The sequence below is a fragment of the Arachis duranensis genome, chromosome 1, assembly GCF_000817695.3.
Source record: "Arachis duranensis cultivar V14167 chromosome 1, aradu.V14167.gnm2.J7QH, whole genome shotgun sequence".
Classification (NCBI taxonomy): Eukaryota; Viridiplantae; Streptophyta; class Magnoliopsida; order Fabales; family Fabaceae; genus Arachis; species Arachis duranensis.
This window is the reverse complement of record NC_029772.3, coordinates 21,322,479-21,337,836: the sequence shown is the minus strand read 5'-3', so window position 1 is coordinate 21,337,836 and position 15,358 is coordinate 21,322,479. Positions and strand designations below refer to the sequence as shown.

Sequence of the window (15,358 nt, the reverse complement as noted above, 5' to 3'; positions counted from 1 at the left end):
CTGAATATATCTAAGTGATCAAAAAAGAAAAAAGTTATATATTAAAATAAATAAATATTAATAAATTTTTGTGTGCAAAATTAATATTTTTGGAGAGAGAGAGCGTACATTCAAAAAATCTAAAAATAAAAAAATCATACAAGATCCAATATTATCTTTAATAATTAATTAACATAAATATAATTAGCCTATTTAATTAATACATTATTTAGTCATCAAAAAAAAATCAATACATTATTTTTATGTTACATAAGATAAAATACACTATATTTTATTTACAACATGTCAAATCTTATCTCTTTAATTATTCTCTTTTTAAACACTTGTCACACTATCCTTTTGACAACATAAACATACATATATAAAAGAATCTTTCTTTTTACATCATAAAATTCACCTTTATTATTATGGTTGTTGATGTTATATAAGTGGTACGGAAGATGCAAATAGATCAGAAAGTGTGAAAAGTTTTCATATTCCATATGTGCATAATAAATAATATAACTTAAACCCACTCGTAGAACCGTAAGTAGACATATTTTTTTCACAATAAAAAAATTTGTTAAAAAATATACTAAATATGTGAAAAAGATACTTAGTAACTAAATTTTATAATTGTTGTTTACTTATTATTGTAAGGTTGCTTTTGTAATTTTTATAAACACCAAATTTACTAAGAACTTTCAAATTCTATGCCCTTAAGAATTTGGTTAACAGAGTCAGAACCTTAACTTATTTACATACGTGCAATCTACAATTTTTTTAATAACTCAAGTCATCATTTGCAACTTAATCATTAACTTAATGTTGTGTTAAGATAAACAAATATAAAATAAATATTATTCAGTTATATTTTTTTAACAAAAAAATACAATACACTTTTCGTGTATTGTATATTTAATATTAAAATATACAATACATTTTCTATATGTTGTTTTTTTTAAATATTAAATGTATAATATGCCTCATGTATATTGTATTTTGATATATTTAGAAAAGAGTAAAGGATAAATCCGTCCTTGACCTTTTTTTCCGCGGACATTTTCGTTCCCAAGGTTTGGAAAATACTTTAATGTCCCTGACCCTCCGAAAAAGTGGACATATTTACCTTTCCGTTAGAGTCGCTCCGTTTGCCCTAACGAAAAATGGTGACGTGGCTCCTGTGGCGCTGACCTGGCCGTTACGGGCTGCCACGTGGGATGGACTTTTAAAAAGAGGACGTATTAGTCATTTCACACCAAAACGTGTAGCTTTTTAAAACAGGACATATTAGTCATCTCACCCCAAAACGACGCCGTTTCTCCCCACCCCTCCAAACACACTTTAATCCCCTTCTGCATTTCCAATCAACAATATTTCACCAAATCCAGAAACAGCAAATTAAGCACTTCCAGTTCTGCAATTCTAGAATCATCAGCAATGCATCCAAAACACATAAACAAAGAATCAACAGAGTAACAAATCGCATCAACATCAGCGAAATTTCAAGAAAAATGAGAGGCTGGAGTCTAAGCAAATTCAGATTCAACAAGTAATTTAGCGACATATTCACCAACAACAGAGCACAAATTCAATTTCACACTCAGTTCACAATTCAACCTGTCCAAATTGTGCAATTTATGAAGAACATGTAAGAACTCCTTATAATTCTGAAAAAATTGCTACACTCTCAAATAGAATCAGCAACTTACCAGAAATTGCATATGGAGAAAACGGATATGAGAGAATAAGAAAAATTATGCAAACAGCACCTGAGAGCTTGAAGGAGTGTGATCAGATAAACTCTCCGAGCTTAAAGGAGTGTGATCAGATAAACTCTCCGGTGCATCGATTACATGCCACCGAACACTGAAGCTCCATTTTTCGTCAAAATTTTCGTCTGGAAGCAGTCTAGAGATATGACCAATAGCAACATGAAGATTTCAGCCCACGACATAAATATGGCAATCGCAAGCATTGACAGCAAAAGACTTGCATATTTGCTCAGGCAAAGGGGGGCCATCTATGGCATCCCAGGAGTCTGTTTCCGTGTCATGGACCTTTAGCTTCATTCTTTCGAGCTCAGAGACAACAAACAAGTGACCATAAACAACGACACTTGAACTGGTCCAGCCTTCTCTAAGTCCAACAGACATGTTTTTCCAATTATCTATTCTGGGATCATAGACTTGTCCCCTTAGAGAGACATAAAAGGGCCATAACCAGCTTTCCTTGACGAGAAGATTCCCGTTGAGAACTGCTGCATCATAAGATGCCATATTGGTTCCTATGCTGGTGATAGAGCGCCAATTTCCAGTGAGAGGATCCACTACCTTTCTCATCTAAATACACACCTCACCTAAACCCCCTCCCTTTCACAACTAAAATTGATTTTATTCCCCCCAAAATCCAAATCCTCCTCAACAAACACAAAATTTCCTGACTTTATGAAAGCAATTTCACCACAAAGTCAGTAACTTTACCATCATCTGGAAAGAATTTAACTTTGGAGCACAGAGATACCAATTTACAAAAAGACAAAAGCTTAGAAGCAGCACATAGAAAAAATCTCAGCTTTATCTGAAATAGCAATCACTAAGGACCCCACGCCGACCCACGGAGACGTCATCGTCCTTGGCGGAAGCGTCGTCGTCAGTGCGTATGCACTTGCCGAGTATGAAGGGAGTGGGAGTGAGCAAGGGCTTGTGGTCGAGCGAAGACGATGCGGAGGTTGAGGAAGGAGAAGAGAGAGAGGCAGCACCGCCGCGTACGGAGACGGAAACGGAGGAGAAGCTGGCGGGAGTGGTTCCGGTTCCGGTGGCGGCGATGATTGAGGGCTCGGCCTGGCAGAGGAGCCACTCGATGGTCTGGCCGTCAGACTTCTGGCCGAGCTCCGTCGGACTTCTAGCCGAGCTCCGTCGAATGCCATGGGTCGGAATGCTTCCTTTCTTCCTTCACCCGCTTCACCTTCACACTGAATTCGAAGGATTAGGGCTCAAGGATTTCATGGATTGGGGGTGGGGGAGAAACGGCATCGTTTTGGGGTGAGAGGACTAATATGTCCTGTTTTAAAAAGTTACACGTTTTGGTGTGAAAGGACTAATACGTCCTCTTTTCAAAAGTCTATCCCACGTGGCAGCTCGTAACGGCCAGGTCAGCGCCACGGAAGCCACGTCACCGTTTTTCGTCAGGGCAAATGGAGCGACTCTAACGGAGGAGTAAATATGTCCACTTTTTCGTAAGGTCAGAGACATTAAAGTATTTTCCAAAACTGAGGGACGAAAATGTCCGCGAAAAAAAAGGTCAGGAACAGATTTGTCATTTATTCTTTAGAAAATATAATACGCTGAGCGTATTGCTAAAGATAAATTAAAAAAAAAAATCTGCTACTGCAACTTGTCCTCTGCGAATTATTCTGTTTCTAAAATTTTAAGAAATTCCATAAAATTCAATAATAAAATATTACACCAAAGTTAAGTCAATATTTTAAAAAACTAGCCTACCATGGCACGGAACCATATGGGTTAAGCTCGGTTAGTACTTAACAGCAAAAGCTATAGACATACATATCGTCTTGACAAACAGAAAAACTAATTCAACTAGATTAGATCATTCAAATATGGATCAACAATATAGCCAGCATATCAAAATAGAAAAGAACAAACAAACAAACAAGTACATTTATTAGAAAAGAAGAGAGCCACCGATCAATCATATAAAATTTAAAGAAAAAGCTTTAGAAAAGACCCAATTTAAGAGAACTTGATTTACATCACAACAACTTTCTTTTCACTATTAAAATATAATACAGCCGACAAACAACAAATAAAAAAAATACGTAAAAATAAGAAAGGGGCAATCAACTAAATACTTTTTAATTTTGATATTCGATTCATAATACTGTTTTTTAACAAATGTGTAAAATTTAGTGTGTTTTTTTTTTATATGAAGATTATAAATTTAACCCTCTAATTGATAAAGTTTAACTTTTTTTTTAATTTTTAAAATACAAAATCGATTATCCGATTGGTGAAGTTACACAAATCTGATTCTCTAATTTGTGAACTTTAATTTTTTAAAATTTTTAAAATACAAAACCGATCCTCTAATTTGTGAACTTATACAAAATCGATTTTTCGATTTGTAAACTTATACAAATCTGATCCTCCAATTTATAAACTTTAATTTTTTAAAATTTTTAAAACACAAATCAAATCCTCCAATTTGTTATTACCTCCATACTAAATTAAAACATCCTACTTTTTTATAACAAAAAATAATACAATAATTTTCATATAAAAAAAAAAATCAGCCATCAACTAAGTCATCAATTAGATCACATAAAGTGATTATTCTATTCTGATGATGAGGGAATCCATCTTTGCACCCACTTCCCTTTTGTTTGAATTGAGGAGTAAGGGAATATCTCATGCCTTTAGACAAAGCTTTAACAAGAAAAAGTTGTTCTAAGTAATGATGACACTATTGGATGTGGAGAATCCCTAGCAATGACGTGATCATCTTTGATTATTATGGTCAAAGGGATTTTTATTTTATCTTTTTTTAAAAAGAAACTAAAAACAACATAATTGGGACACACTGAGCTGGGTTTTGTACTTCATAGGACCAACAATGCTGAAACTAATGATGATGAATGGTGTCCCCCTCGCATATTGATATTGCCTCAATCATTTCATGTTTTCTTAATCATAACTTTTTTTATTAACCTTCTCATCCTTCTTTTACCAATGAGTATTCATTATATTTGCGCATAGATTTTTGGAATTTCACTGAGAATCAGAATTCATGTGTTACAGTGTTAGTGTTACATTGCATGAATATGAATTGCTCACTTCCTTGCACAAAAATCTTCATCTATACCCGAGTAACTTTCTACAAATTTCTATATGGATCAATAATTTTATCATGCCTCAAACATATTCACTATGATAATCTAGTAATATAGATTTGAATATGATGTTATATTGAAATTCTGTTAGGAACTTGGGTATTATGGGGTGCTCAAAGTTTCACATCGAATAATATGAAATGCTTGATGTTGTATATAAAGAGAGTGGTTCTTCCCCCTTAACAACTAGCTTTTAAGGTGTGATTTCCCACTTTCCTAAGTACTTAACAATGGTATTAGAGCGTGATTGTAGACCGTTGGATCAGTGTCAATAGAGTGCTAGCTTTTAAGGTGTGTTATAATATGCATTAATTTAAACTTGGTAAATTTAAGTCACTCTTATCTAATCAATGCATTATGAATGTACTAAAAACTGGGACACAAGGGTCATAAGGATATGAAAATTTTGGAATTTTTTACTAGTGAAATGCTGAAATGCAAAAGACTTGAAAATAAACCGCCAACTTCTTTTCACCTAGACCACCAACAACCCCTTCATGTACTATTGTTCATGATTCACTAATAATAATAATTAAAAAAAGGAAGCTTGAAATTTCACTTAACAGGTAATTAATTAAATGAAGGGGAAGAGTATGTCTAAGCATCTGTCCAAGCGGCAAAAACGGGCATCTGAGGCAAAGAAAGCACCGGAATAGTTGCCGCGGCTGCCAATAGCTTGGTAGAAGCTACTCCTCCGGCAGAGAGCATTGGCAAGCTTGTCCTGTTTTCAGGGCTACCTTCTCTTGAGCTGTTCAAGCTCGTTGCCAGCGAAGAAGGATCCGATGCATGCGCATTATGCAAATGCGCATAAATCTTGCTCGGATCCTCCACTTCTTGAAAAAACACATTGTCTATTGCCTCCAGTCTTGGCTGGCTCTGGCTGATTTGCATTAGAATCGATTCTTGGCTTTGGTTATCAAGGTTGTTACTAAACTTGCCGGCTCTGCCAACGAGAACCTCTTTGTTCCGCCGTGCTAGCTCACTGCTTAGAAGGTTGTTGCTTGCCATGATTTTTTCGACATCATATCTTGTTATGTCAAAGTTTGTTACGGCATTAACCCCTCTGAATTTTATGGCTGCAATGTCATAAGCTTCTGCTGCTTCCTCTTGTGTGCCTAAGAAGTTTTCATTTCAAATAAGAGCAATGATTATTAGCATTTTCTACTATCATTGAAACATGTTTCTTTCTTTTATTCTTTTTTTTTTCTTTTATGTTTTTTCCATCTTTGGTCAGAAACACTGTATCATGATATTTTCAGTGAACATTGCAGATTCTATGTTATGATTGTCCTCCATCCGTACAACTAACAGCCTTAGACAAAAGCTGTTTCCATGAATAAAAGTACTTTACAATATTAGATTTCCTCATGGATCACAATCACAATCAGAGGCTAATAATAAGTTTTTAAATTCATGTAAAACACTTAAAAAAAATCAATAAAATAAACCAATAATTAGTGGTATATTAAGAAACTATAAAAATTACTCACTGAAGGTTCCAAGATATAGATCTTTGTTTCCAGCTACCCTTCCAATTCGAGCTTGCCACCTTCCATGTTGGTGATGCCTGCTACGTAATAATTGAACAATGAGGGAAACCAAATTTAGAACATATTGAACTTCTTTTGTGAAAATATTATGTAAACAAAGTATAATCTAATCTGTCATCTCTAACTATGAAATTTTAAAAGGCTAACAAATTTAACTATAAATAAACGAAACTAATTTGTATTAACGAAAGATAGTTTTTATATGACAAAAGTATCCAAAGACGGAGTTAGATTAACTTTCAGAAAGGGGCCAAAAAGAAAAATTTACAATTAACAAAGAATAAAATAAAAATTTTAGAAGAGACTAAACTAAAATTTATACACAACTTGTAAAGAAAAATTTGATGGTTGGAGGAGGCTATTGTCCTCCCTTGTGTTGTATGAAGCTCCACCTCTCAAAGTACCCAAGATTAATTTTATTCATTTGTATATTGGTCAATATTTCGAACTTTCATGTGTAAATTTTCATCTTTCATGAGTATAAAGTTAGTTTCATTTATTCATGGGTAAATTTGTTAACATTATGAATTTTTATGGATAAAAATAGTAGTTTAATCTATAATATATGCTATGTAATTATTTTAGCCTATGATCAGACCTAGTTACTCCTCTGTACATTGAAGCTCCCCTTGAGAATCCGCTGCTTTTTCTGATTCCACAAAGTTGAGTCATAATAAACATTAGTAATTGAATTAGTCAAACAAGTAATACTAACATGGGTTGTTCACAAATTTACTATAACATAATAATGAAACAGTAGCAAGGATTTTACCTTCTTAAATGAGCAACATATTCTTGTCTGGTCATGTTCTTCATTTCCTCAAGTTGATTTTGATAATTTTCCAACTGTCAAATAAAGAACATGGCCAAAAAAGAGAAACAATTATAATAGGATCAATGGATCATCATATCATCAATCACTTTATTGGACTAGGACTGTCCAATGAAATTGATTAGAAAATATAATTTGAAGAGAAAAGAAAAAGCAAATTGAACTAATTAATTAATTAATCAATTATAAGTATATTACAGGGAAGTTAATGTGCGTGGAGGGTCCCCAGTACTTGAGTGCCGCCATATCATAAGCTCTCGCAGCTTTTTCTTCCATATCATAACCCCCTAAGAAATGAAAATTTTGTAATCACTTGAATAAAACGTTAATTTTGCTCTCTTTTGTTAACATCATAAGCAAAATATTAAATGATATCTTAAACTTGTAGTTAAATAATTTAGACATGAATTTGTGATAATGATGTATTAGTTTATACGTGGGAGGATTTCAAAACGTTCTGTAATATGGATAATTGGATACTTGAAGTCACAATTTTGCGAATTTAACAAAATAAAATAAGCCAAGTATTGGCCCTATAAAACACTCGGCAACTTTGTTTGAAGTAACACTGTTGCGACTTCAAAATTTGTCCGCAGCAAAAATTGAAATAATTTGTAATCAGTACTTATTCAATTTTTTTAATTTAATAATTTAATAACATATTTTATCTCATACTTTTAAATATTAATAGCTAACTAATGACTAAAAATAATAATCCTTTTTGGCCTTCTAACATTCCTTGTTACAAAAACTAATATCTCTTGCGTCATTTTCATTTTTCAACTCAAGATATTAACGTCTCTAAACTGTCCATATATTTAATCTAAGAGAATTTAATACAGCAAAAATTAAAACACTAATATTTGAAATCAGTCTCAAAAAATTTGTAGTCACGTAATTTAATCTTCAACAAATTTTAATTACTAAATCATTTTCTAAATTTTTATTTTGTTAGATATATCAATTCTTATCTTAAATTTTGATAAAAAAAATTAGACAAATTAATTTTTATTATTATTTAATAAAAGACATAATAGACTTAACATTTTTAAATCTCATATTAGTCTTTAGTGATTAAAATTTATTAAAGATTAAAATATCGGAGTAAAAAATTTTTAAAGACTAATATGAGATATTACGGATAAAAAAAATAAGGATACATATGTAGGTATTGTGAGAGCTTACCTAGATAAACTGAGATTTATGGAGCATTAGAGTTGAATTCCCCGGCAAGAGAAAAACACAAAAACAAAAAACAAAAAAACAGCAGTGAGAGATGACTGAAAAAATTGCAGATGTTACCAAAGCAGAACATAATGGAGCTGAATAGATATGTTTGACCAAAAATAAACAGAGGGAAAAATAAATAAATAAATAAATAAGAAAAGGAAAAAGTGAATGGGAACATTGTCCCTTTTTTCTCACCTTGCCTTCCTTTCCTACTTTGGCCTTCTTTCTTGCAGCTATTGTCCCATAGATGTGCTTCATATCTACCAGTCCATCTATGCCTTAACAAACAAACAAACAAACAACCTTTACACATTGAAAAAATAAATAAATAAATAACGAAAAATAAGAAGCTATTGATTGGCATATCAGTGATGAACCATATCATAGCAATGATGTTTTGCATATATCACCGACTTGGCCTTCTTTCTGAATAAACATTGCTAAAACGGAAATAAAACCAAGATAATGCTTGAAAAAATTTGTCCGAATCGTAGTTCATTACTAATTAATATACACGGTAAAGAAAATGTTGCCACGGAAATTTAGAGATGGATATTTTTTTTTGTTTTTGCTTTTAGTAATTACAAAAAGATGAAAAATTTTCTTTAGAAAAAGTAGAGTAAAATATAGTTTTAATTTTTAATATTTAGATTAAATTTTAATTTTATTTTTAATATTTAAAATGTCATATTTTTATTTAAAAGATTTTGTTTCGTTCTATTTAATCTTTTAGTCAAAATTAATTTTTTTTCTCAAAAATACTATTTATCAACTTAGACCCAAAAATAAAAATAACAATAATTGTGTATCTGTATGAAACAAGTTATAGTATCTGGAGAAGATTAGAATGGAAGGATGAGTAAACTAAGTAACAAACCTTGTTACACCTCTATACTGTGAGGTTCTTTGGCCAAACGTGTCAATGGATTTTCTATGAACAATATGCTTGTGTTGAACCTTTTCAGAACCCCTCTTCTTTGTTGCATCCATGCTGCCAACAACACTCACACGCTGCTGCGAACTCGTGACGCAGCTCGATTGCGAGCTCGGACTCATTGACAAGCTCAAAGACTGCAACTCCCCCCCATAACTCATTGTTCCAATTGAAGAAGCTCCTAATAATTCACCACCTCCATTATTATTCACCTCAATCACCCCCCAGTTCTTGAGATTGTCTGAAGCTTGCGTACTTTGCTTGTTGGAACCTTCTAGAAGCCCCTGGTAGTATGACAAGTGTGGTTGGTGGTTGTTGTTTCTGTGAAAAATGGTGTCCAGGCTGAGAGGCATTGCTTCCGCTACACCTACACTACATTCATAGTGATGATGAGGTGTCTCCATCAAATCGCCGCCACCTAACAAATTCTCCAGTTTTGGCGTTGAACTTGAACCAATCACTTCAAACCACAAAACATTTTTAGTTAATAGTATTGATACCTTTATTCACGGGCACAAAAAGAATATACAATCAGATTCACAAAACTTTCTTGTTTTTATTTATTTATTTATTTTTTGGAGGGAGCTAACCTTGTTGTGGGTGTGACCTGTTGATGAGAGGCTCCATTCCGTAGAGGGTGCCATCAGATTTATGGGGCATAACTGGAAAACCAGAATACAGGCTAACGTTACTATTATTGTTGTCAGGTTCAATTCCGTAGTAGAATCCATAGCTGCTAAGATGAGAAGCATGGTGGTTCATGTAGAAGCTTGTTGGAGGAACAGAAGCAGCAGAAGAGGAAGAAGAAGAATCAACATGATGGTGTGGAGAGAGTGAAAACCCCAACCAGTTGTTTTCATTATTAAGCTCAACACCGCCATCATCATTTTCCACTATACTCTTCATTCTCTCTCTCTCTCTAACACAAACAAAAATTGAGTTCTGTCTTAAGGGGAAAAGATATGTATACTAAAAAGCAACTCAATCATTAGAAAACAAATAAATAAGTAAGTAATTATTATAGTACTCAATAGTGTTGTTCCAAGTAGTTCCAACCCCCAGCGTTTGGGAAGAACAAGTGTAATTTGATTCTGTATTGTGTGTATGTGTGTCTTATGTGTGTGAATATATAAAACAAAAAGAATGGAATGTGGTTACAGGAAGGAGCAAGGGAATGGTTACTTATTGATCGTTCCCGCATTCCATGGGGATCTGTGTCTGAGAAAGACCTTCGCTTTTGCTTTATTCTTATTCTACGCTCCTCTTCCCCACCCACCCTTTTCCCTTTCTCTTTGCCTTACTACTCTCACTACCTCTCTGGATTATACAATTTACTCTCATTCAAAATCAATTTAAATGTTCTTGTTATCCATTAACAAGCCCCATCTTGCACCTTATTGCACAAAACACGTACATCTCTTTCTTTTTCTTTTTCAAGTAATACTTGGAAACGCTAATCTTAGGGAGAAATAAAAAAATTATTTTATTTAAGATTTATTAATTTTAATAAATATTAATTAAGATAAAAATTTTACTATTTTTTGTTATTTTTTTTGTTATCAAATATTTTTGTATTTTAAATAAGTATATAATATTTTTTTTACTTTAGTTAACGCGTGTGTTAATGTTACTAATTTAAAAAAAATTAATTTTTTGACGGATAATAATAATAACCTTAACATATATTCTAAGCTAAATACTAAAATTTTAGTCAAATAATTTAATTGATAATAAATTTTAATTATAAAACCAATTATCAACTTTTTACCTATTAGACAAATTAATTTTTATATCAAATTATTCTCTTAAAAATTAACAAATTTAATCAATTTTGTATTCATTATCATTTATAAAATATTACAATTTTATATTAGTCTCTCCATGTCTACTTAAGTGAATTTTGTTAGCTTTTAATAGAAAAATTTGATGTGTAACAAAATAAAAATAAATGAATGATTAATTATTTAATAGTTAAAATTTGTTAAAATTAAAATATTTGATTAAACATTCACTAAACTAATTTAAAATATCTTTTAAGGCAACTTTGGAGTTTGTTCTCAAATTATGCCATTATATATATTGTACTACATTACATATTCTTGCAAATATAAGTAAAATAATTATAGGACAAAATTCTTAATAATGGATTTTTTCTTTAATTTGTTAATTTATAAAGATATCAAAATAAACTAACCTAGATTAATCAAATAATTAATTTATTAATTTATTTAAATAAATATTAAAAATTCAAATTTTATAACAAATTAATTTTTGATGTATCAAATTAAAAAAAGAGACTCACTCACGTAAAGACATTTAAAACATATTTTTTTATAGATATTTTTTAGCCACTAAAATTTAATACATATGCATGTAATGAATTAAATCGTATTAGTTTTGTTAAAATTAGTTTGGACAAATTAATTTGACTAAAAAATTAGTAAACCAAATTTTGAACCAGCCTATATTAATATTTTTTTATAACAAAATGACTATAATATTCTTATCGAAAATGACTAAAATACTTTTATTATATATATATATATATATTAATTTTGAAAATTCTAAATTCTAATATTTCTCTTCTCTCTATCCCGTTATGATTAGAATTTAAGATTTTTAAAATATATATATAATAAGAATATTTTAATTATTTTTTATAATAAAAATATTGTAATTTTATAAAAAAAATATTAATTTAGATTAATTTAAAATTTAATTTATTAATTTTTTAATTAAACAAACAAGCACGATGCCGACGTCTAGATCCAAGTCAATGGGGGGTGTGTGTAATAAAGAAGAGAAGAGATAAATGGGGCTTGCTTGTTGCATCTGATCATGTAATTAATGTGATGAGTACATACGTAGAGGAGGTTGAATTAGATATTGTGATTACAGTTTGAGTAGACAAAGTATGTCCCTCCCCATCAAGTCACTTCAAAACAGTTTTACAGATCCGTGCTATGTTATGTGCTCTCTGGACCCCTACAAATACACTTTGCAACTACATAGAGTATAGGTATCTGCCACCAATGCATAGTTTTATAGCCTCATGGAGCTGCTGCTGCTGCTATTGCTGCTCCATGCATTGCGACGTCGTTTCCATCCTCAGCTCTGTTGTCCACTTCTCCTAATACCTCCCTCGCTGCATACAAACAAATAACCCATCCTCTCAGATTAGTCTCCTCCCTCTGCCATAGGCTGATTAATTTTGATATGGAAAAGGTTTTGGTGATGTGCATTGAAATGGGTGTTTCACCAAATTTTGCACTGCTATGGATATATAACAAACGCAAGTTGCGTTTTTTATGGTTCACAATTAATTTTTTTTTGCTTTACAATTGAATGGAGACAAACGCATGTTGCGTTTGTGGAATTGGAATTAAAAAAAATTTTTTAATATAAAACGCATGATGCGTTTGTGAATTTGATGGGCTCAGAAATTTTTTTGGGCAGAGTAAATCGCATGTTGCGTTTTATTTGGTCCAAAAATTTTTTTGAAGTCCATAAAACGCAGGTTGCGTTTTATATGTAATATAATATTATAATGAAGAACTTTGCCTATAAATTGCTAACTCAGCTATCTCAAACTCGTACCTCACTCCTAAATTTCTCACTTGTGCCCCCTTTCACCTTTCATTCGTTCATGCATCTCTTAATTGTGAGATTTTTTGGGTATTAGAAGGGTTAAAAAAGTGAGATTATGGAAGGTATTGCAAATATACGAGTGTATTATAACGGTGAGGTTATATCGAACACACACGAAGGAGTGACTTTTGTTTGTGAATGTCCGTTTTCATTTGCTATTCCATATACCACGAGTTTTGTGGAGTTGCAAAATGGTATTTGTGTCAACATACCAAGTCACATTTCGAAAAAGGTGAGTTATATTTTGTACAGGAGTCCTGTACAAGTATTTGGTGGGCTGATACAGTTTCAAATAATGGCTATCACTGACGATGCAAGCATGCAGAGGATGTTCTGTATTTATCAACAAACCCGATTTCAGGTGCCGCTAATAGAGCTGTACGTTGAGTTTGAACAGCATACGGGGGTGGACGAGTTTGACGAGGAGGTCAACATTAACGAGTTTGGGGATATAGGCTGGGAGGAAGATAACGACGACAGTGAAGAGGAGTTCGAAGCCAACTATGAAGTCGATGACGAAAACGATGACGGAGATCTGGCAGGCAATCCGGCGGTGCCAAATGAAGCGCATGCTGTTATAAGCCAGCAGTCGTTTGGTGTTCCGTCTTTTATGCGGACTCTTGATCTCGAAGCCATGCATGCCCCAGAATTTCCTGAGTATGCGAATATGGGTATGTTATATTATGGTTATTAATTCACGTTACCACTAGTGTCCATTTTATTTGCCTTGTCTGACTGATGGTGGTGCGCTTATCGTTGGTGAAGGCAACGCTGCGGCCGAAGATGGTGAATTCAGTGTCGGAATGGAATTTGGCTCTAGAGAGTCGGTGATATCTGCAATCAAAAGCTACACTATCTCTAGAGGAGTTGATTACACTGTGTATGAGTCTGAGCCGCAGACATTCTATGCGAAATGCAAGGGTTATGGTGCCGGGTGCGATTGGCTTATCCGAGCTAGTTTGATTCGAAAGAAAGCTTGTTGGGAGATCAGGAGATACAATGGCAAACACACGTGCACCATGGGAACTATCTCGCAAGATCATGCCAAGTTGGACTCAGACACAATTGCAGATGCCATTAGGCCGTTGGTCGAAGCAGATCCGTCCATAAAGGTGAAGTCTATTATTGCAGAAGTTCAGTCAAAGTTCAACTACACTATCAGTTACCGCAAGGCTTGGTTGGCAAAGCAGAAATCTGTCGCAAAAGTTTTTGGTGGTTGGGAGGTTTCTTACCAGACTCTGCCAGTTTGGTTGAAAGCAATGACTGCAAAGATGCCAAGGTCTCGTGTTCAAATAAAGACGCTCCCTGTTTACCGTGAGAGTGAGGAGGTACAAGGTGTAAGAGTTCTTCAACGCGTTTTTTGGAGCTTCTATCCGTGTATAGTAGCATTCCGACACTGCAAGCCACTGGTGCAGGTTGATGGGACACACCTGTACGGAAAATATAAAGGTGCGCTTCTAGTTGCCGTTGCACAGGATGGGAACCAGAACATTGTGCCTATTGCGTTTGCAATAGTCGAGGGTGAGACGGCAGACGCGTGGGAGTTTTTCCTAAGCAACCTGCGGAGATATGTTGTACCATCGATGGCGTCGGCATTATTTCTGACCGCCATAACTCCATCGACGCAGCAATAGCTCGCAGCAACGGTGCATGGTCACCGCCAAGAGCGTGGCACATGTACTGCATCAGGCACATCGGTTCCAACTTCTTAAGGAGGTTCAAGGCTCCGTATTTGCATAAACTCGTGGTTAACACAGGTATTTGATTTCGTTGTTATGGTTCTGTTCCTATTAATTTCGTGCAACTTGCTTATGATTAAATGGTTTCTCCAATAGGATATTCTAGGACGGAGCAAGAGTACAACAAAAACTACCAAAGGCTGAGAGAGCGGGGTGAGGCGTATGCGCAATGGTGTGATGAGATCGGTGTTCAGAGATGGGTGTTGGCATTCGACGGGGGTCATCGTTGGGGACATATGACGACAAACTTGGTAGAGTGCATAAATTCTGTCCTGAAGGGTGCACGCAACCTTCCTGTGACTGCCATTGTTAGGTCTACTTTCTATCGGTTGAACGAATTGTTCACTCGGAAGAGCACCGAGGCTCATGAGCATGTCCGCAATGGATTCACATATTCAGAATTTGCCACCAAAAGAGTCGAAGAAAGTTTTCGACGTGCAGGCAACATTGTGGTCAATAGGTTCGACAGGCGCAACGAGATGTTTGAGGTTCGCGAAATGCAAGATGGTTCCATTCACACCGTTAATCTCGCGCAAC

The 15,358-nt window shown here is 33.9% G+C and overlaps 2 protein-coding genes across 2 annotated transcripts; one reads left to right on the top strand and one right to left on the bottom strand.

Annotated features, from left to right (window-relative positions):
- Positions 1-5,278: 5,278 nt before the first annotated feature.
- Positions 5,279-10,632, bottom strand: LOC107482045 (AP2-like ethylene-responsive transcription factor ANT). The gene is made up of 9 exons (XM_052257650.1): positions 10,617-10,632; positions 10,025-10,353; positions 9,378-9,894; positions 8,696-8,778; positions 7,469-7,557; positions 7,211-7,284; positions 7,037-7,087; positions 6,379-6,455; positions 5,279-6,003 (listed from the first exon to the last, which is right to left on the bottom strand). Exons 2-9 carry the CDS (start codon positions 10,338-10,340, stop codon positions 5,486-5,488), a joined length of 1,725 nt encoding a protein of 574 aa, XP_052113610.1. The 5' UTR covers positions 10,341-10,353; positions 10,617-10,632; the 3' UTR covers positions 5,279-5,485.
- Positions 10,633-13,137: 2,505 nt separating this feature from the next.
- LOC107482384 (uncharacterized) lies at positions 13,138-14,607 on the top strand. Its single transcript, XM_052261968.1, has 3 exons — positions 13,138-13,753; positions 13,848-14,514; positions 14,598-14,607. The coding sequence occupies exons 1-3, from the start codon at positions 13,138-13,140 to the stop codon at positions 14,605-14,607; spliced, it is 1,293 nt and encodes a 430-aa protein (XP_052117928.1).
- The last annotated feature ends 751 nt before the right edge of the window (positions 14,608-15,358 follow it).